Source organism: Mus caroli, unplaced genomic scaffold (genome assembly GCF_978045245.1).
Source record: "Mus caroli unplaced genomic scaffold, Mus_caroli_1 scaffold_8, whole genome shotgun sequence".
NCBI lineage: Eukaryota > Metazoa > Chordata > Mammalia > Rodentia > Muridae > Mus > Mus caroli.
The window spans coordinates 111,153,920-111,176,538 of record NW_028227263.1 but is presented as its reverse complement, the minus strand read 5'-3'; the positions used below and the strand labels follow the sequence as shown (position 1 = coordinate 111,176,538).

General features: G+C 48.2%; 1 protein-coding gene across 1 annotated transcript in view; it reads left to right on the top strand.

Moving 5' to 3' along the window:
* Positions 1-22,619, top strand: part of Ankrd27 (ankyrin repeat domain 27) — a 51,293-nt gene that overhangs the window by 1,676 nt on the left and 26,998 nt on the right. Inside the window, exons 2-12 of the mRNA XM_021167678.1 lie at positions 4,130-4,261; positions 12,754-12,864; positions 13,945-14,101; positions 14,859-15,013; positions 15,988-16,047; positions 16,130-16,183; positions 16,265-16,330; positions 16,643-16,719; positions 17,989-18,110; positions 19,310-19,388; positions 20,476-20,608. Of these exons, the coding sequence (XP_021023337.1) occupies positions 4,160-4,261; positions 12,754-12,864; positions 13,945-14,101; positions 14,859-15,013; positions 15,988-16,047; positions 16,130-16,183; positions 16,265-16,330; positions 16,643-16,719; positions 17,989-18,110; positions 19,310-19,388; positions 20,476-20,608 (1,116 nt within the window). The 5' untranslated portion in view covers positions 4,130-4,159. The remainder of the gene's footprint in view (positions 1-4,129; positions 4,262-12,753; positions 12,865-13,944; positions 14,102-14,858; positions 15,014-15,987; positions 16,048-16,129; positions 16,184-16,264; positions 16,331-16,642; positions 16,720-17,988; positions 18,111-19,309; positions 19,389-20,475; positions 20,609-22,619) is intronic.

Sequence of the window (22,619 nt, the reverse complement as noted above, 5' to 3'; positions counted from 1 at the left end):
TGCAGGCTTTTTGTTATTGATTTGTCCCGGTGCCACTCAATGATTTTGTGCTGTTAGGACACTCCCTGGTTATTAGCCAGTGACATTAGGTTGGTGTCCAGTATCATCTTCCTCTCCAAGGGGTGCCAAGGAATATGACCAACTGATTATAGATGACAGACTTAGAGAGGAGTCAGTTCAGGGGAATCTGGATTAAGGTGTTACGAGGTTGGCCATTTTAGGGAGCTACTAAGTACCGGCCCTCTAAGTGCCTGAAATCCTGGCAGGGAGATGGGTGCATGGCTGTTCCATCTGTAACTCCCGGGAGCAGGGTGATGGGGTCAATCTGAGCAGAGACCATACCCCTTAACTGGCTCCCTGATCGTTTCTCCCTAACACCACAGGTTCCAGTGCCACCGTGTTTGACCAGCTTTGAGCACTTTGTTTATTTTTACCTGTGTGGCTGCTGTCTGGGATTAACCCTTCCCCTACCTGGTAGAGACAGCTGTCCTCTTGCTTCCTCTTGGCCTCCAAGTGAGCTGAATGTGGGTGTTAAAGCTGAGTGCTCTAACGTGGGGTTTATGGACAATATAGCCCCATCTGTAAATATCACAAGGCCAGAAGGACTAGGGACCAGAAAGCACAGACTACATCCCTGTGCTTCCGTTGATATTAAAAAAAAAGATGGCTAGAAACTGTTCCCGTTTTGTTCCCAACCCTACCCTTCCCTTTGCATCACTTAGAGAGCCTTGCTCATTGCTTGGATAGCATGCCTGGTTAGGGTCTTTGGTTCCGAACCTCTAAGGGTTCCTGTAACACTTGGCAGGGAGTACATTTCTGAGAGGCATAGACTCCCCATGCTGGATTTTGCAGAGCAGGGCTGTGCGCAGTCTCCAGATGGTCCCTGACTACCCAGACTCATCTGGTTTGTCAGGACAGCTGAAGACCACAAAACCATACCTCAGTGTGCATGCTATCTCCTGAAATGTTCAGACTTTCTCCGTATGGCTGTCTTGTTCACAGGGTAACTCACGTTCATGGGTATTTGGCAGTTCTGACTAGTGCTGTCAATTTTCATTGGAGGTCTGTTAGGGATGGTCAGGAGCCCCCTGGTCTTGGATTCTTAAGACTTCTTATGAACTGTACTCAGGACCTCCTGAATCCTTAGCATTGCTTTGGTCCACATCTCAGTGTCTCCCCCATTCCCTGCTATGCCTTTTCCTTTCTGGCCATATCTCCTTGCTGAGGAGTGATGGTTTGAGTGCTTTGCCAGTGTCACGTGCCCTTCCCCAGCTTTATCTCGCCATCACGTACATCCTGTTTCTCAAGTGGTTTTTATCCGAAGCATCTTCAGCTGTCATACTCTGCCCCATGGAACCAGCTATCGGAAACCAGAAGAATGCTATTCCCTTGTGACTCTGTCCCCCCAAAATTGCATTCTCTGCTTCTCTTGGGGAATCATGAGAGGATTATCTGGCTCTGGCAGTAATTGAATTCAATGAATCAAACACCTGAACCATTGCCAGGGTCTCTCTGGGGGCCCAAAGGAGGATTATTTACACCCATTTTATTTTCTTTTAGGTTCTTTTTTATTTATTTATTTTTTTTAAAGAAATGACCTACAGATCTTGCTAGATCCTAGGTCTCTCTTTTTTTTTTAAAGATTTATTTATTTATTATATGTAAGTACACTGTAGCTGTCTTCAGACACTCCAGAAGAGGAGGTCAGATCTTGTTACAGATGGTTGTGAGCCACCATGTGGTTGCTGGGATTTGAACTCTGGACCTTCGGAAGAGCAGTTGGGTGCTCTTACCCACTGAGCCATCTCACCAGCCCAGGTTCTTTTTTAAAAGTTCCCTTAGATCCTCCTGTGGGAGGAGTTAAGGCCCCAGTGAGAAGAGTCCCCAGTGGGGCCAGTAGTCAAGCCAGCTCTTACTGGGCCAAGAGATTTGGTGATAGGCCTGTGTGGCTCTTTGTCAGGTAGACTTTTCCATCTGGGTCGATGGAGTTTACAGCCTTGTGTGTATGTGTAGAAGTCAGAGGACAGGAGCTGGAGGGGTGGCTCAGTGGTTAGGGGGAGGCACTGGAGAGGTGGCTCAGTGGTTAGGGGGAGGCACTGGAGAGGTGGCTCAGTGGCTAAGAGCACTGGCTGCTCTTGCAGAGGAGCCTGTTTCAGTTGCCAGCGCTTACGTGGTGGCTCACAACCATCTAGAACTCCAGGGGGTTTTGACGCCCTCTTGTGGCTTCCACACGTACCAGGCACTCGCGTGGTTCACAGTCGTATATGTTGACAGCAAAACACCCGTGCACTTAAAATAAATAACGAAAATAATAATTTAGAAGAGAAGTTAGAAGACAGCTTGCAGGAGTCAGTTCTCGCCTGGGGATGGAACTCAGGCCATCAGGATTGGCAGCAAGTGCCCTCATCCACTGAGACGTCTGTCTCATAGGCCACATTCATTTTAATTTTAAAGTAATGATTATTTATTGAAAGTGTATTTCGGATAGGTCATAATATATAAACTGTTGAAAACCAGTTTTAGCTGTTTTTTTTTTTTTTTTTTTTTTTTTTTTTAATGTGGCTACTAGACATTTATATCATGTACTTATCAGGCATGGTATGCACACCTGGAGTCCCAGATACTTAGAGAGTGGGGTTACGAAGATCACATGAACCCAGGGGTTTGAGGTGAAATAAAAACAAGTACAGTTGGCCGGCAAGGTGGTGCATTCAGTAACCTTAAATCCATCCCCATGGCCTGCCCTGCCCACATTTTGGAAGGAGAGAACCAAGTCCCAGAAGTCACCCTCTGACGGTCACATGCACACGTGTTGCTCACACTCCACACCCGTGTGCAAAAGCAAAAAAAAAAAAAAAAAAAAAAAGTAGAAAATGTAATAACTCAAAACAAACCAAATACACTAAAAATATCTATTTGAAAATGTAATAATTCAAAATGAAACAAAGGCAATAAGAATTTCCATGTGGCTGTATGGTCTGTATCTATAATTCTATTTTTTTTTTCCCTACCTCTTTTTAAGCAGCCCAGTCTAGACCATTGAAACCGAGTAGGGCGAAGAAATAGGACGGACACACACAAGGACTTGGGAGTATGGCGCAGACAGCTTTCCCAACTGGTGTGTGAAAGAAAGAGACTGTGCCAAAAGCGATGTTGGGACAATCAGCTTACCATATGGAAAAGTGAAATTAGCTGCCAATTTATAGCGTATGCAAAAATAAAATCCAGATGGGTTGGAGATGGGAATGTGAGACAGTTTAGGGTTTTTAGAAGTTCCAGGGGCTATGCTTGTGAAATTGGAGGGGTCCTGGTTGCAGGAGGCCTTTGCTGTGTAACCAAGTCAGAATGTGAGAGCTCCCAGCTACCCTCATTTCGTTACTCTCTGGATGTTTTCCTTGGCATAACTGTGAGGCTGCATTTTGTTCCCGCATGGCTCAGTTCATTAGCTCACATGGGCTCCTCTCTCTCCCCGACATGGGTTTTTCCTTACTTGGGCTGTTTCCCAGCATGCTGTCTTGGGGTATATTGAGAATGAGGGCGGGATATACAAGGCCCCTCGAGGCTGATGCACAGAAACTGTAGCCAGTGAAGTCAGGCCACAGGGCTGGCTCAGGATGAAAATAAGTGGAGAAAGCTGGACATGGGGTGCACTCTACTACAGTCCCAGAGCTGGGGACACTGTGGTAGGACAGTCCCAGAGCAGAGGGGAACTCAGTAGGAGGATCCTGATTTTGAGGTCAGGTTGGGCTGCATACATAGTGAGGCCTTGCTTCAAGCAAAGTAACAAAACCCAAAGTGGTTGGGCATTTAGGTCATTGGTAGATTGCCTTGGGCTACATCCTTAGAGCTCTGGGGGCGGGGCGGGGAAGAGGGGGCAGGGGCGGGGCTGCGCACTCGCACATGCATGTGTTTGTGGGTAACCACAACCAAAAAGCACAAAAAGGCAAAAAGACACAGCCAGCTATGCCAGTTAAGGTGGCAGAGGTGTTTAATCCTAACTCTTGGGAGGCAGAGGCAGGTGGATCTCTTTGAGTTCAAGGTCAGCATGGTCTACAGAGTGAGCTCCAGGTTTACTGGCACGTGGTGAGGGCCTTGTCTCTGTTCACAACTTTTCCCTCCCTTGTTGCAGGAAGCTCACTTGGATCCCCCTGAAGTCCCTATGGCTCTATATGATGAAGATCTCCTGAAAAACCCTTTCTACCTGGCCCTTCAGAAGTGGCGCCCTGACTTGTGCAGCAAGGTGGCCCAGATCCATGGCATTGTAAGTCTACAGGCCTTCACACGTGAGCAGTGTCGGCAGTGTCGGGAGTGTGGCAGGTGAAGGGGATATTTAGAGGAAGTCAGTTGCAGAGCTGTGGAGTTAAACGAAGCCCTGTGCTGTCCCTACCCCCCCGGGAGGGGGTGGTTACCCAATGTTGGATGTGTGGTTGAACAGTGAGGGGCCACCTCAAGCTCCTTCCTGGATGAAGCGTCCTGAGACTGACGCGGGCTGCCTTAGGGTGTCTATTGCTGGGATTAAACACCATAACCAAAAAGCAAGTTGGCAAGGAAAGGGTTTCTTTGGCTCCTACTTCCATGCCACTGTTCCTCACCGAAGGAAGTCTGTGCAGGAGCTCAGACAGAGCAGGATCCTAGAAGCAGGAGCTGATACAGAGGCCATGGAGGGTAGCTTACTGGCTTGTCTCACATGACTTGCTCAGCCTGCCCAGGGATGGCATTGCTCAAAATGGACTGGGCCCTCCCCCATCAATCACTAATTAGGAAAATACCTTACAGCCAGATCCTATGGAGGCATTTTCTCAATTGAGGTTTCCTCCTCTCAGATGATGCCGGCTTGCTCCGAGTTGACCTAAACCAGCCAGCACATCCTGGGTTGTCATCCTGTCTCCAAACCCTTGCCCCTCACCTATGGTAGATCCTACCTTTGTCCTGGTACTCAGCGCTCTTATCTCCTTGTTGACTGTGAGTGCGCAGTCCTCCTTGGGTATCGGTCCTCCCTGGTGCTCAGCAGTCCTCCTCTGTTCAGCTGGGTGCTCTCCTATGGAATCAGGGAGCATGTGAATGTACACAGCGTGGCATGGTTAGGTTTAAATGCTCCTCAGTTCAGAGCACTTATGGCTTCCGCAGAGGACCCAGGTTCAGTTCTCAGCACCAGCTTAATAATTAACTCAGAATATGTCATCTTGGCACACCTACAATAACCTGAGGAGAAAGTGCCAATTGAGGAATTATCTGGATAAGGCTGGCCTGTGGCTGTGTCTCGGGGGAGGATTGTCTGTTTGTTAATTGGTTCAGGAAGACACAGCCCACTGTGCGCTACATTGTTTCATGAGCCTTGGACTTCAGAAGAGTGAAGAAAACACATAAGAGGCAGCAAGCAGGAAGCATGGTGCACCTGTCTCTCGCTGTTTGACCTTGGGCGTAATGGGACTGTCTGCTAGATTTCCTGGCTCCACATCCACACTCCCCTCTTCCCCCCAGTGATGGACAGTACCTGGAAATTCTAAGTCAAGTAAATCGTTTCTTCTCCTATGCCGCTTTCGGTCAGGATTTTTTATCCCAGCAACAGAAATGAAACTAAGCAATAGCCGCGTCTCAGAAGCCTTCAGGGTGGGGCCCGGGAGCAGGAATAGAAGAAGCATTTGGGAGCAACTGTGGTGTCGGGAACCTGTGCCGCCTGGAGTGGGCACCCCCATGTCTTGGTGTTGCAGATCTTCCCAGTACTTGGGTTGGGAGCTTTAGTCAGTTTTCTTGATAAAAGTGACAAAATGCTTAGCAGAAACCACCTATTGGAGAAGAGTTGGGTGTTGGCCAGTGGTGGCAGAGCTTTCTGTCCGTATCGAGACTGTTGACCCTGGACCTGTGGTGAGTGGAACATTGTGTGGTAGTGGGAGTCTGTGATGCAGGATGTTCTTCACCTCAGGATCAGGAAGGAAAGAGTATGAGAGGGAATAGGGGCCAGCTTAGTCCACAGAGGCATGCCTCCCAATGTTCTGCTTCGACCAGGTTGGGCCCCTCCACAGCCTAAGCTGTCAGGTCCTTCTCAAAAGGGCCACCAAGCCTCTAACACGTGAGACTGCCTGTTAGGGAACATTCAGTATTGCACGTTAGTGGTTGTCCTGGTTTGTGTCTCTGTCTATCATGAAGGGAAGGTGGGGCAGGAACTCAAGGCAGGAACTGAAGCAGAGACCACAAAGGAGTGCAGCCTTCTGGCTTCTTCTCCATGGCTTGCTTAGCTGCTGTCCTATGCAGCCCAGGATCACCTGCTCAAGGATGACACTGCCCACAGTGGGCTGGCCCTCTCACATCAGTTGTAGATCAGGAAAATGCCCACAGTCCAATATGACGGAAGCCTCTTTCCAGCTGAGGTTTCTTCTTTCCAGATAACTCTAGCTTGAGTCAAGTTGACAAAATGACAACCAGGGCAGCTGCTGCTGCTGTTTCTTCTTCTTCTTCTTTCTTCTTTCTTCTTTCTTCTTTCTTCTTTCTTCTTTCTTCTTTCTTCTTCTCCTTCTCCTTCTTCTCTTCTTCTCCTCCTCTTCCTTCTCCTTTTTCTCTTTTTCTTCTTTCTTTTTATTCTTTCTCCATCCTCCTCCTCTTCCTCCTTTTCCTCCCTTCCTCTTTCTTCTTTTCCTTTTTCTTCTTCTTCTCCTTCTTCTTTCTTCTCTCTTTTTCTTCTTTCTTTCTCTTTCTCCTTCCTCCTCCTCCTCTACATCTCCCTCCTTTTCCTCCCTTTCTCTTTCTTTTTTTCCTTTTTTATTTTTTAAAATCAGTGCCAAGGAGGAAAATCAGGATTTTGTACATGCCAGGCAGGTACACTACCACTGAGCCATTGCCTGGTACCCCTCACTGGGAGAGTTTAAGCAAGTGCTCCACCACTGAGCCACGCCCCTAGCCCCTCCCTGAGGGATTCTAGGCAGGGGCTCTACACTGAGTCATGCCCCCAGCCTCTCACTGGGAGATTCCAGGCAGGGGCTCTATCATTGAACTATCCTAGTATCTCTTGTGTGAATTTGTGTGAAGGCAAATCTATATGTACATGTGGCAGTCACGGGACAGCCTCAGGTGACATACATTCCTAATACTACATAGCTCTTTTGTTTTTGATATTGAGTCTCTCATTGGATCGGTGCACACCTATGCAGCTAGGCTGACTAACCTACCGTCTGAGGGTTCTCTTGCCTCCTCAGTGCTCAGAGTTCATATATGCTCCACCAGACCTGTTTTGTCTGTTTTTTTCACATGAGTTCTGGGGGTTAAGTTGAAGTCCTGCACCTCACTGACCGAGTTAGCCTCAGTTTCTTTTTCCACACTTCCTTTTAAGTTGAGCGCACCGAGCATGTTGTGTTGTCCTTGACTCTGCTTGGGAAGTCCCTGTTGGCTTCTGTGTCCTGCTCCCTTCTCACCTCACTGAGCTTCTGCTTCTCTTCTCCTGTGGTGACTTGCTCGGGTCAGGCCTCCGAGGATTTGCACCAAAGGAGAAGTTTAGCTAGCTCAGGCCAACCTCCGGTTGCTGGTAGCTTTTCTGGAAAACCAGAAGTGACTGCTGTCTTGTTTCTGCCCACAGGAGCCTCCTTCTCTAGAGGCTTGTTCTGGGTTTTAGGATTAGTATTTTGCTTCATGTGTTTTAGCCAGAGACTTTTGGTCTCTCAATTTGGATTTTGGAAGCCATAGAATTCATTATACAAAAAATAAAAATTGGAGGCGGAACATGACAAAACAGGCCAGTAACTCCAACACATGAGTTTTGAGTAGCATATGTTACCTAGTGGGACTCATCTCGTAAAACTCCAATAAATAAGTAAAGAAACAGACAAGGGGATGAAGAGAAGGCTCGGTGGCGAGAGCATGTGAGGACCCAAATTCATTACTGAGATCCCAGCTGTTATGTGCACCATGGCGCTCAGCCCCATCTTTTGAAGTAGGACTCTGCTCCAGCCCTTTCCGAGAGCCACAGACCCACCTGGCCCACTCTGGGTGGCGATCCGCTTCAGGCCTTCCTTGGCCCGTTTGGATGAGGCCAGTTTCCCTGCAGGAGTTAACTGTGGGATGAACCACTCTGCCAGAGTACTCAAGGGTAGGGCTGAAGCTGGGTGACTCGCTCTGACCCCCTGTTGTTCAAAGCATGGGCAAATGGGTCACAGCTGTTCACTGTGCAGTGTGATCTACATGGTTGTTAGCACAGTGAATGAAAAAAAAAATAGAACATTGCAATTGCTTCTAGAAAGTTCCTTATCCTTTCTGTCACTTCTGAGAGAGCAGTGTGGGATCAGCAGCTTTGTGCTTAGTTTCTGCCCCAGGAGTTTGCCACTGGGACCACATCATTAACTTTTCTTGTTGCCACGACCAACCTAAGGAGGGAGGGTTGGTTTGGAATCGGTTTTGGAAGATTATGTTCCATCCTACCGGAGTAGTCACGATGGCTGGAGTGTTTGCAGAGGCATCTCTACGTTATGGAGGAACAGGAAGCAGACTGCTGAACCGGAACCAGTTACAAACAGCCATGCCTTTCCAAGGCCCCGCCTTAGTGACCTGCTTCCACTCTCTAGCCTCCGCCCCCTAAAGATGCCATAGACTTCTAGACAGCATTGCAAGCTGTGGACAAAGCATTTAAGATGTGAGCTGTGGGAGACATCTCAGATTCAAACCATAACCATGGGACTTTAGAAAAAAAAAAAAAAAGGATAAATTCACCGTTTTAAAAACTGTCTTGGGGTTGGAGAAATGGCTCAGTGGTTAAGAGAAGAGCTCTGGCTGATCTCAGAGGACCCACGTTTGATTCCCAGTCATTACCTGGTGGCTCACAACCGTCTGTAACTCCAGTTCCCATGGATCTGATGCCTCTGTTCTGGCCTCTGTGGGCAGTGTGTGGAAACGCAGCACACAGGCGTACGCATAGGCAAAACACTCAGACATTTAAAATAAAAATGACGGAGTAATAAATGTATTTCTGTAGTATCAGCCATCTCTGACACTTTCCCCTACATACAAACTGGCATGATACCCTGCTCGGCCAGTCTGCAGTAGCACGGGTGTGGCAGCTGAGGGGGAAGGCTGACCCGGTCTCCTACCTGGCCCAGCCACTGCTGGAGCTGGCTTCCTTCCAGGGCTTCCTTGCCTGGGAGGACTCTTCTTCCTGCCCCCTGGTTGCACCATGGAAATGCCTCCTCCCGCACCCCTCATCTCTCAGTCACAGGGACCTGGTGACACCCACCTTGTTCTAATACTCACCTCTGTGCTTATTATCCAGGCTAATAATGCACCTGGGGCTTTCTGAGAGTGGCTTGGGCAGGTCTCTCTCCAGGGACTCTTGTCCACGGACAGCTGTGTCCTGACTTTGTAAGAGAGATATATAATTAAGGTCTACCACCAAGGTGAGACATCACGCCCCCCCATGACTCATTTTCGTTCATCTGGTTGGGTAAAATAAATTTATATGGGCTACTTACAGGGCTTTGGGTCACTACTGATGGCTACATTTTCTTAAGTTGACAACCCACTGATTTTTTTTTTTTTGAGATTCCCATTTTATAATGACTCTAAGCATAGCAGAATTTATACAGACTTAGATCCAGCCACTTCCCTGTGTCAAAGTGAAACAGGTGACTATAAGCTCAGACAATGCCAGGCTTGGGAAGAGTTACTTGATCATTATCAGAGGTTCTGCTGGACCCAGCAAACACTGTGCAGCTGTGGGCACATTGTCTCACCGCAGTCTGTTTCAGAGAGCGGCTAAATGGTGGCTTGCTGCACATTGGAGTCTCTCACTGGGAGGTGAAGGACTGGTTTGTAGGGAGTGTCTCATATAAGCATCACCTGTCAATAAAGCCTATGGCCAATGAGCTGAGGCAGGAAATAGGAGGTGGGACACTGGCAGGAAGAGAGAGGATTCTGGGAAATAGTGAGAGAATAAAAGAGAGATTTGCCTGGGAACTAGGGGAGACTGACGGAAACCAGCAAGTAGCAGAACTGAGAATAGAATGAAGAGAGAGATTGGAATGAGATGCTGAGGAGATGCAAAGAAGATGCAAAGAAAGAAGTGGCCAGGACCGAAGAGAGGTAACTAACCAAGTGGTAGATATAAAATAGTTTTCATGGATTAACTAAGTTATGAGCCGGTTGGGGAATGAGCTGAAGCCTATGGCCTAGGCATTTATTGATAAATAATCAGTCTCGGGGTCGTCATTCTGGCAGCAGGGGCTGAAAGGAAGAGCAGATCATCTCTTTTTACACTGGCTCATGACAACTGCCTTGAGAAAGTTGTCCAAGTTTCTGGTGTGACTTAGAGGATGGGTCCATTTGCTCATCAGAAAAATTAGAAGGCGGCAGGTAGGTACCCGAGGGAGAGGAGCTAGAGTTCCAGGCTGGCCTGGGCTACACAGTAAGACCTTCTCTCAAAACAGCGGCGACAAAAAGCAAGCAAACAAGCTAAATAAATAAGGGTTAGGACTGTCTATAGCTTATTAGTGGGGGGGCTTTCTGTAGTAGGGGATCCTCTCCCTTGAAATGGAAGGGGTTAGCCTCCCATCCAAGTCTGTCAGGAAACTGGGGAAGGGCAAGTGTGTGAAATTGCAGGGTCTCCCGTTCAGTCAGTGAACCTACTCTGTCTGGCATGCTTGGCGATCCAGCATGGCGGGTGCTGGGCACGGGAAGGTGTGCCGGCAAGCCAACAGGATGTACATCTTACTAGGGTGGCATTTCCCAGGGCGCACACAAGTTCCTGGTCCTGTGGAAGTTGGATGAAGGCCAGGAGCAGGCCTGTTCCATGGATGGATGTTGTGTTCTCCTCCTCAGTGCAGCAGCGGTGGCCATGACAAAGCCTCTGAGTCTGACATTACATGCCCCCAGAACTGCTTCTAAGCATCCTCTGGCCGGAACCCACTCTCCGGCTTTGAGATCTTCTGTGTGTGCACTTAGCGTGAGCTGCACTTTTTGTGTAGTCCTGAGGCCCCATAGAGCCAGCCGGAAGTTGTTTCCTATTTTGAAATTGATTTACCCAGAGGCCTCCCTTTAGTTTTAGATGAAGCTTTCAGATCTGAGGGGCCTGGAGAGATGGCTCAGCAGTTAAGAGCTCTTGCAGCTCAGCTCAGTCATAAAGTTCGGAGTTTGGATTCCGGCACCCATATCAGCTGGCTGAGAAATGCCTGTAACTGCAGCTTTCAAGGAATTGGACAATCAATCTCAGCCTCTGTGGGCACCCAAACACATGTGCTAAACAAATAAAGTTGAATCCATATATATATATGTATATATATATATATATATACATATATACATGTGTATATCAATATGTGTGTGTGTATGTATACACACACACACACACATATATATATATATATGAACAAATGCATACAATTTTTTCCCAGGTAGGCCTCAAATGACTGAGGCTGACTTTGCACCAGTCAGCCCCCTGCTGGGCCCCTTTGAGTGCTGGGTTACAGGCATATGCCACTGTCTGCCTTTTCTTCAGTGCTGGAATCTCACAAGGGAATTCAGCAAGAGCTACAGAATAGAGTTTAAATACATAAAAGGAAGTCTTATTTTCCTTGAATATAAACAGTGAAGACATAAATATCAGAAATTGAACATTTGGGCCAGAGCAGAGGCCCATTGGTTAAGAGCACTTGCTGCTCTTACAGAGGCGAGGGCCTGAGGTCAGTTCCCACCACACACATGGAGTCCTAATGGTCTGGAACTCCGGTTCCAGGGATTCAGCATCATTTTTCTGCCCTCTGTGGGTACTGAATGCAACTAGTGCATAGATACCCATTCGGGCAAAATTTGTACAATGAATTAAAAAAAATGTTTTTAAAATAATGTTTTTAAGAAGAAAAAAAAAGGCCGGGCATGGTGGCGCACGCCTTTAATCCTAGCATTAGGGAGGCAGAGGCAGGTGGATTTCTGAGTTCGAGGCCAGCCTGGTCTACAAAGTGAGTTCCAGGACAGCCAGGGCTATACAGAGAAACGCTGTCTTGAAAAACCAAAAAAAAAAAAAAAAGAAGAAAAAAAAGTAGGAGGTAATTAGAGAAGTTTGAAGTGGGCATTTGTACATAATAATGCACTATGGTTCTGCTTTTGATTTTCATTTATTTTTTTTAGATTTATGTGTATATGTGTGCATATCAGTGTGTGGGTTTGTGCATGTGTGTGCAGTGCCCCCAGAGGCCAGATGAGGGCGATGGATCCCCATGACTGACATGGGTGCTGGGAACTGCTGGGTGGTCTCTCCAACCCCGTGTTCCATTTCTTAAAAAGAAGGCTCATCGTTCAGAAATGCATTCCTAAAAATATATATGGATGAGTCACTTCTCTACCTTAAGTAATTTTCTGGGCTTTGCTTCAAAATAACCTAGAGATTACGTATAGAAAGCTATGGCCCAGGACCGGACACTGAATTCCTAATTTTTGAAGCTGGATGAAGGACATGCGGGGCTCACCATATTGTTCTCCAGTCTACAAATTAAACAAGTTGAGCTGGGTGTGGTGGTACGTGCCTTATATATTGGCACTGGGAGGCAGAGGCAGGTGGATCTCTGTGAGTTTGAGGCCAGCCTGGTTTACATAGTAAATGTCAGGACAGCCAGGGATAAAAGAGACCCTGTCGCAAAAGAATGTTTTTTAAAAAAGAAAGAGATGAAACAAGTTAGGGCTCATGAGGTGGATGTGGGGGGGAGTGGCAGGGAAGAAGAGAGACAGACAGACAGACAGACACAGCACTCTGTCCACCAATCACTAAGCTCCCTTCTCCTCTAGGTCCTAGTGCCTTGCAGAGGAAGCCTGCCGGGCAGTGTGCAGGCCTCCTGCCAGTTCGAGTCCTATGTTTTGGTACCCACGGAAGGACACTTTCAGACCTTAGATGGAAAGGTACTCACTTCTTCTAGGGTGGCTCGGGATTGATGGGGGTGGGGTGGGACAGACAGAGACAAGATGACCCTGTTTTTCCAGCCTTTCACATTGTTGGCATCAAATATTGATTTTTATTTGTACATAGCAGCTTTTGGAAAGGGTTATGGGTCCTCCGTCTTTATTAGGGAGCCTTTGAGACAGGCGGCCATGGTAATAGTGAGTAGCACCCAGACTCTGTCATGGGAGGTGTGGTGGGACTGGAGTTCTTCCCTCCTTCCCTCAGCCAAGGGAGTCATCTACCTGTATGTTGGGGGCCCCTGGAGTACCCCTTCTCAGGTCTGTATCCCACTAAGCTATTTCTTTTGTTATGGTTGTTTTTTCGAGACAGGGTCTCACCGTGTAGCTCTGGCTGGCTTGGAACTCACTTTGTAGGACAGGCTGGCCTTGAACTCAGGGACATCGGCTTGTCTCTGCCTCCCAAGTGCTGAGATTAAAGGCATGTACCACCACACCTAGCCCATATATTATTGATTTTTGAGACAGAGTTTTGCTGTCTCAGGCTTTATGTCCCAGGCTGGCTTGGAAGTCATGATCCTCCTGCCTCAGCCTCCCAAGTGTTGAGATCACAGGCCTGAGCTGCCGTGTCCAGCTGTGTGCGTGCATTTTGTTGGTTTTCTAACGGAAGCAGGTAGAACCTAAGAGGTAGACGTTTCATTTGCACTCAGCTGGCCCCATCCCCCCAACTGATGCACAGTCAGGGGTCCAGGCCACCCTAAATTACTCTTCTCACTGGGGTTGCTCTGCAGTCTGACCCAGGGCTGGAACACGTGGGGTTTGTAGATACCGCGGCAGATCAGAGAGGGTGAGGGTTGTTATCAGCCTGCTCAGTTGGTTGACATCCCTCTGTGGCTCATGAGGCCTGGCACGTAACTATCACAGATTTTTCTCACCACATCTGTTCCTTGCCTCCTAGTCATGTGTCCAGCTAACCCACACTGGGGTGGAGTAACAGGCTCTGCCTAAATACTTCCCAAGAGGTGGCTACAAGGGTCCCGGTGGCCACCCTAGGCTGGTCCAGTGAGGTTTTCTTCATTCCAGGCTGTCATCATTGAAGGAAACAGGATTAAGCTAGGAGCAGGTTTTGCTTGCCTTCTCTCTGTGCCCATCCTCTTTGAAGAGACTTTCTACAACGAGAAAGAGGAGAGTTTCAGCATTCTCTGCATTGCTCATCCTTTGGAGAGGAGAGAGACTTCAGGTACCGAGGGGGGACTGATCTTTTCTCTCGTGCATGTGCACGCACATCATTCCCCGCGCCCCCGAACCCCCCCCCCCCCGGCTGCTAAATGCTTGAATGTCACACACACAGAAATATCAGAGAGCCCATTAGAGACCTGCCTAACTATAAAAGTCCCCTTTGGGACTTGATCTATGTCTTCCCTTGCTAAGGCGATGTGCAGATTGGGGCTGCCTTGGCGGATATGATAGGACTCAAGTCCAGAGGCCTCGGCGCTCTAATCAACCCTTGAGGAAGATTGTCCCTGGAGCTGTGCAGAGCTGCAGTGCTGGCTGAGTCTGGGCTCAGCCTCGGGACTTAGCTCTGTGTTTTATTAAACCAGCTACACCTTTGCCTCTCTGAGAGCTCATTGGTTTTCAATGGATTGTTTAGTTGCCCCAGGAAACAGCACAGACCCTGTGCCAAATGCACCATGACACCGAATTGTCAGGAGCCAGCTTCACCTCAGCCCCATGGGTTGTCCCTTGGGTCACATATCACTGGCATTTCGTTTCCTGAAAAGACCTTGTGTGGCTTTCTGGACTCTATGCTCTCCTGCAACTGGGATGTTCTTGGACAGCAGTTTCTTTACCTTCTTCCCTGGTCCTTGGCCATCCTCTCTTGGAAGCGTGTGTGTGTTCTAGATCTTTCTTTCTGGAACAGGGACACCCCCACCCCACCCTCATTGTTTAGGAAACGGAAAACTCTAGCCAGCCTGACCCTCACTCTCCTTTCTCAGAAGAACCTTCAGCGCCCGCAGATCCTTTCTCCCTGAAAACCATCGAAGATGTGAGGGAATTTTTGGGAAGACACTCAGAGAGATTTGACAAGAACATCGCCTCTTTCCACCGGACCTTCCGAGAATGTGAAAGAAAGAGCCTCCGCCATCACATAGTTAGTATCCGTACTCTCATTCTGGCCACTGTCACTCACTCCAGTGCCATTAGTCTGTCTGCTCCAGAACTCCCCTGGGTACTCACTGCATGGTGGGAAATTTTTTTTTTCAATGTTTCTACTATACAAAGTAGCATAAGGCCCTTCAGGAAGTGAAAAATCTTTGCAAAGTCTAAAAATGAATATCAGACAGAAACTATAACTTCCACTGACTGTGGCCATCTGTGTTAACCTCAAAGAGAACTTTCCCCCATATACACTTTAAAAAAAAAAAGTTGAGAGCCAGAAGTGTTCAGTGGGTAGAAATGCTCACCACGCAAGATGGACAGCTTGGTGGATAGCTTTCACGTGGGTGGGACATAAAATTTGGACACAGTGGCATGTGTCCATAACCTCAGTATACTTAGGAGAGGAGATGAGAGCTGGAGACTTGGAGAATCCTCCAGAAACGCATGAGCCAGCCAGCCTGAAGTACTCATCACTGTGGCAAACAGCAAAGAGAGGTCCCGCCTCTAAGCTAGGCGGAAGGTGAGAACTGGTACCAGAGGTTGACCTCTGACCTCTGCACACACAACTATGTAAACACATAAAATCAGTATGTTAAAAAGTGGAGGGTTAGGTGGGCGTGGTGGCGCACGCCTTTAATCCCAGCACTCGGGAGGCAGAGGCAGTCGGATTTCTGAGTTCGAGGCCAGCCTGGTCTACAAAGTGAGTTCCAGGACAGCCAGGGCTATACAGAGAAACCCTGTCTTGAAAAACCAAAAAAAAAAAAAAAAAAGTGGAGGGTTGACCAGATGGCTCAGCGGCTAAAGGCACTTGCCACCAGGCCTGACAGGTGTGGGTTGGCTTTTCAGACACACTGTAAATGTAATTTTATAGAGCTGAATATCCCTTTTAGAAGATGTGCATATGCCCTCGAGCCCATCACTCTGGGTAGTAAGAGAGGTCTCCTCTCTCTGTTCTTGGTTGCATAGGACTCTGTGAATGCTCTCTACACCAAATGCCTCCAGCAGCTTCTCCGAGACTCTCACCTGGTAAGCACGGGTCTAAACAGAACAACAGCAGTTTGCACGTGTGCAGACCCAGACTCAACCAGCGTTTCTTCTTGAATTCTAGAAGGTTCTTGCAAAGCAGGAGGCCCAGATGAACCTGATGAAGCAGGCAGTAGAGGTAAGGAGAGAGTGAAGGGCAGCGACTGGGAGGCTCTGTGTCGCCCGATACACACCACATGCCTGTCTATCCATCCCACAGATGTATGTCCATCACCATATTTACGACCTGATCTTTAAATATGTGGGGACCATGGAGGCGAGCGAGGTAGGTTCTTTGTTACCAGTCTTTATTCTCCGGGATGAGAGCCTTAACCTAAGAAATTCCAAGTGTTGGGGCTGGAGAGATAGTTCAACACTGCTTTTGCAGAAGACCTAAGGTGGTTCCTAGCACCCACGAAGGATGGCTAACACCATTCCATAACTGCAGGTCTGGGAGATCTAGCACCTTCTGGCTTCTGTGGATACCTGCAATCGCATGTTCCAGAATAGCTGGAGCTATGTAGAGAGACCCTGTCTCTAAACAGCCAGCCAAATAAACAAAAATCTTAAATGAAAGAAATTTAAAATCTGTTGCTAGGATGCCGCCTTTAACAAAATCACGAGAAGCCTTCAAGATCTCCAGCAGAAAGACATCGGCGTGAAACCCGAGTTCAGGTGAGTCGGTCCTACAGCTCCAGAAGTCCAGCACGCTTGTGAATGGGCTCCATCTTCCCCGCTCCACCACTTGGCAGCCGTGGGGACCACTGATTAGATGAGGTTACAACCGAGGAGTTGTACACTTGGTCCCAGTGATGCCTGACAGCCGAAGTTGAGCCGTGGCTGCCTTGGTTCCCTCCTGTGTTTGTGGGCCAGTGTGCCAGCTGGGTGGGAGCTAAGGGGAAGAGGGTTTGGTATAACTGGTCTCTGGGTGGGCATGCGACTCTCTCAGCTGGGCCCCACACGGAAGCCATTGACCCTCATCTGCCACTCTGAGGCTCTACTCTCTGGGCAAGCTTCATTAGGGTAAATATGTCTGAAGTGTTGATGTGCAAGCCTCTCCTCATGCTTGGGTTATTTCCATCTTGAGCTTTTATTAAATTTTTAAAAGTTGATGTTTTTTGTTGCCATATAAAAATTTTTCCTTCTTTTTAATTTTAGTTTAGTTTAGTTTAGTGTGTATGAGTGTCTTGCCTGCATGTATGTGCACACATGTGTGCGGTGCTTCTGGAAGTCAGGAGAGGGCATCAGAATTCCGGGGATTACAGTTAGAACCAGTAATGAGCCACCATGCGGTTGCTGGGAATCAAACAGGGGTCTTCTTCAAGAGCAGCCAGTGTTCTTAACCACTGAGCCACCTCTCTAGCCCTCTATTATTTAAAATTTTTATTTTATTATTGGAGTTAAGTGTATATGTATCTCTCTGTGTGGGTGTGTGTATGTGAGCTCAGGTGTGCTCAGAGGCCAGAGGAGCTGGAGGCACAGGCAGTTGTAAGCTGCCCAGTGTGGGTTCTAGGAGTCAAACTCCAGGCATCTGTAAGAACATCACATGCTCTTAGCCACTGAGCCATCTCTCTAGGCCCCTCCCCCCTTTTTTTTAGATAATAGCTACCTATATATTCCAGGTGCCTTGAGTAGCCCAGGCTGGCTTTGAAATTGTAATCCTCCTGCCTCAGCTTCCCGAGTGCCCAGATCACAGACCTCTGGGTCAGGCTTCTGGATTTTTATATTTTTGAATTCCTAGTGAAAGCTCTTTTGTCTGCAAGCCTGAATGAAACACCACTGACCTGCATCAAAGTACTTCCTGTCTGGCTTTTTTTTTTTTTTTTTTTTTTTTTTTTTTTGTCATTCCTTGAAGCTGTAAGAAATGTCTAAGCAGGTGTATGACCAGGACAAACATGTTGGGCCCTCCACCACGGCCTGAAATTTCTACTTTGTAAATCACAGCTTCAACATCCCTCGGGCAAAGAGAGAGCTGGGTCAGCTGAACAAGTGTACGTCGCCACAGCAGAAGCTGCTGTGCCTGCGGAAGGTGGTCCAACTCATGACACAGTCTCCCAGCCAGAGAGGTTGGTGCCGGGCTGGGCAGGGACCGGGCTGGGCGAGGCAGCAGGTGGGAGAAAAACCTTCAAGAGACCAGCGTTGCATGGGGAGTGTCCTGGGGGGTGGGTAAGGCAGGAGCGGGTTAGCAACGCCTGAGAGAGACAAGCAAGGGCTTCAGCTGGTCCAGGCTGGGTGTGGATGTCCGGCTAGCTCTCCTCATTTTGTATATATATTTAAAAAAAACAATCCAGGATAAAAGTAAAGTAGGGGTTGGGATTGTCACTTAGTGGCTGAGCTCTTGCTGGGTGTTCATGAGCCCCTCCACCCAGGTTCCATCCCTAGAGCCGCTAAAGAGTTAAGACAAAGGACGTGGAGAGAATCTTGATCGGGATAATCAAGCAAGCATACAGCGCGCTTCCAGCCGCAGCAAGGAAGAGGGTGGAGGTGGGGCTGACCCTCCTTTGGGTGACGGATTCATAAACTGTTCCGGAAAGTAGATTCTCTCTCTCGGGAGGGACACCGAGTGGCAGAGGTGGCTGGGACATTTGTGGTCTCTCTTTCTGTACTGTTTGACATTTCCTTAGTTAGATTCTGCTGCTGGTGTTTTGAGACAGGGTCACATTATGTAACCCAGGCTGGCCTCAGCTCGCCTATTGCTGGGATTACAGGTGTGTCCTATCTCGTCCAGCTTTTTCTTTTTTTTCTTTTTAATTCATTAAATTAATTTGTTAATTTAATTAATTTATTAATTAGTTATTTTTATTGTATGAGTGCTCTGCTGCATCTGCATGCCAGAAGAGGGCATCAAGATCCCCTTATAGGTGGTTGTGAGCCACCACGTGGTTGCTGGGAACTGAACTCAAAACCTTTGGAACCTAAGTGCTCTGAATTGCTGAGCCATCTCACCAGTTCCCTCTTGTAATTTTTTTAAGCCAGGGTCTCACTATGTAGTCCTGGCTGGCCTGGAACCCACCATGTAGCCTAGACTGGTCTCAAACTTAGGATCCTCCTGCCTCTGACTCCCAAAAGCTGGGATGACAGGCCTGTGCTGCTTCACCCTGCTGCCGGTACAGCCTTTCATCCCTTTCGTTCTGACATCTGTTCAGGACACTTTCTGTCTGGAGTGTGATTTCACGGGGGCGTGGCTGTGGTCTTGGTTGGTGGAGCAGGGCTCCGTCCTCCCGCTTGGGTCTCATGGAGGCTGTGGGCCTGTTTCTCTTTGCAGTGAACTTGGAGACCATGTGTGCTGATGACCTTCTCTCGGTCCTGTTATATCTGCTCGTGAAGACAGAGATTCCTAACTGGTAACATTTTCCTGTTAAATACTCCTTAGCTACTTAGGTTCTTTTGAGCAGGATTCTCTTCTGCAGCCCGGACTGGGCCCCAACTCTTGCTCTTCTTGCCTTGACCCCTGAGTTCTGGGATTTCAGGAGAGATCCATTCTGACTGGCATATATTTGCCATTAACTGTTCCATACATTTTGAATTGGGGGTGAATCCGGGCCAAGCTGCCTTTAGTGGTGTACCTCTGAAGGGGGCAGTGTTCTCTCCTCCATCCTTTAGGGGTGGCTTTCCTTCAGTGGATAGATGGGGAAACTGAGGCCTGGAGAGCTGCTGTTTCACTTTGTGAAGAATGTGGCGAGGCTGTTGCTGCCAACTGTGTAGGAAGCAGCCACCATCTCACAGGAAACCATAATTCACTTTATAACATTAGCTAGGTGTTAGGTAGCTTGCCCCTTTAATCCCAGCACTCAGGAGGCAGAGACACGTGGATCTGAGACCTCCAGTCATCAGCTGTCTCAGTTACTGTTCTAGTGCTGTGAAGAGACACTATCACCAAGACAGCTTAGAAAGTATTTAACTGGGACTTGCTTACCTTTTCAGAGGTATTATTAGTCCATAATCATCATGGCCGAAGTGTACTGACAGGCAGGCAAGGTGCTGGATCTGTAAGCTGCAGACAAGAGAGAGAGGGAGAGGGAGGGGAGTGAAGGAGAGAGAGAGAGAGAGAGCACTTTTGAAACCTTGAAACTCACTTCTATTGACATGCCTTCTTTAAAGAGGCCAAACCTAATCCAACAAGGCCACGCCTCCCAATCCTTCCCAAACAGTTCCATTAACTGCAGGGGGGCGGGGGGGGGAGGCAAGCATCCAAACATGTGAGCCAGTGCAGGTCATCCCCAGCTTTCTAATAGCCAGCCTTTCCCAGGAAGTAACTCATAGTTTTCTTGTCCTAATTGTATACAATATGGGCAGTGGGCTGAAGCCGGGCAGCAGCCATTATACCCACCCTCTACCCCTAGTGAATACACTTGATGGAGCCATACAAGTCAGTAGTGTTTGTAAAGTGTTCATTATCCAGCAGTAACCCTTTTTTCTTCTTTCGGTTAGGATGGCAAATTTGAGCTACATCAAAAACTTCAGATTTAGCAGCTCGGCCAAAGATGAGCTAGGATACTGCCTGACCTCAGTTGAGGCTGCGATTGAATACATCCGGCAAGGGAGTCTCTCCACGAAGACGCCTGTAAGGTCTCCTTGCTAAAGCTAACCCACCCTTCCTCCGAACTCTGTGGCTGAGAGTTGGGTTGAGGGGGTGGCTGTTCTCTCATCGTCTCCCAAGCCTGGAGCCTCAGCTGGTTAATCGTTTTGAAGTTTGAGAGCTACTCAAGAAACTGAACGTTAAGCCCCTAATTGATTGTGAGAGCTGGTGTGATACCAGTGGGATTTACACTGTCAGTAGCCGGCTCCATTAATCCTGCCATCTTCAGAAACCCGAGTGTGGGGACAGGAGCCAGATACAGCAGATCAGGACTCTGTGGCCTTATTATTGCTTCCTTGGTTGGTGAGCTTTGGTGAGAGAGAGCAGATCTGTTTCTATGTAAATTATGGGAGTCTTGAGCTGAGGTTTCACCACGGGCCTGTTTTATTAACTACATGTCAACAGACAAATGCTGAAACTCAGTAGTACTCAGAAAGATCTCCAGGCTGAAGTCAGTCATGGTGGTGCATGGTAATCCCAGCACCTAGGAAGTTGAGGCAGGAGGATTGCTGTGAGTTTGAGGCTGACCTGGTCACATGGTGAGTTCCATGCCAGCCTGGGCTTTACTGTGGGCACTGTGCCAGAAGACAAAGGGAAAAGACAAATAAAGTAAATATAATTAAAATACACAAAGAGGAGAATGAATTTGAGTTCAGCCTGGGCTGCATGTAGTAAGACCCTGTGTAAAAAGACACAGAATCAGCCCTGACAGGCCCGTACCTTGCTTGATCTGTTGACAAGCCAGTACTGTGGTGCCATTGTCCCTTGTGGCTCCACATGGGAGTCTGTGCGTAAGAATGGACTCTGCTTTTACTGCGGACTGGCTTCTTTCAGTTCACAGAGTTTAAGTAGGAATGCGTGAAGCCATTTCCCTGGCGAGAGAGCCCGTGTATATCTCCACATAGCAAGCGAGGCTTCTGCATATCAGTCAATGGAGTTGGTTTCGCTACCAGCTCTATGTAACGTGGTTTCACAGACATTTCCTTTCTTGAGTGTTGTGAAACTTGAGCTAGCCACAGGCATCCCCAGGATGTTCATAAATGGAGACTTCAGCTGTCGGCAAACAGTTCCTACAGCAATGGCCGCAGGATCAAGGCAGAGACCCTTGGAATAAAGAGACACTTGCCTGCTTAGTTTCTAAGATTGTGTGCGTGTGCGCCACATGTGTGCAGGTGTGCAAGTCCCTGGAGAGGCAGAAGAAGATGCTGGGTCCCCTGGACCTGCAGTTACAGGCAGTTGGGAGCCACCTGATGTGGGCGCTGAGAAACTGAACTAAAGCTCTCTAGGAGAGCAGTGGGTATTTTTTTTTTAAAGATTTATTTATTTATCATATGTAAGTACACTGTAGCTGTCTTCAGTCACATCAGAAGAGGTCTCATTACGGATGGTTGTGAGCCATCCTGTGATTGCTGGGATTTGAACTCAGGACCTTTAGAAGAGCAGTCGGTGCTCTTAACCACTGAGCCGTCTCTCCAGCCCTCTGTATTTACCTTTTTAAAATGTTATATCTCTGCTGCCTTCTTACACACTCCTGGTCTGCCTAGCTTTCTTATTGGCTGTTTGGTTTTGGAAAGGTGATGCTGGGATTGGAACTTGGGTCCTTAAGCATGCAGGCTTTTCTGAGCCCTTGCTTTGGGAGGTGAGATCTCTTTGCTTGGGCCGTTCTGACCTTGAACTCCCAATCCTTCCCCTCAGAGATGATGGCATTTGTCACCAGGCCCGCCTCTGGGTTCCTGTGGTATTTGCTCTTTTCCCATGAGCCTCGGGGTTATGTGCCTCTCTGAGCACTTGCTCCTCCCGGAGGACTTAGTCCTGGGTGTGCCACCTTTCATAGCTGCCCTTCAGCTTTCTCCCTAGACTTTTAGAGAAGATCCCTGACTGGCCTGCTGTCCCAGGCCTTTGATGTTCTTCTGGTCCCAAGCTCCTCACAGCCTTCAGTCTCCGCACAAAGCAGATTGCTGGGGCTTCATTATCCTCAGCTGTCAGTCACCGTACA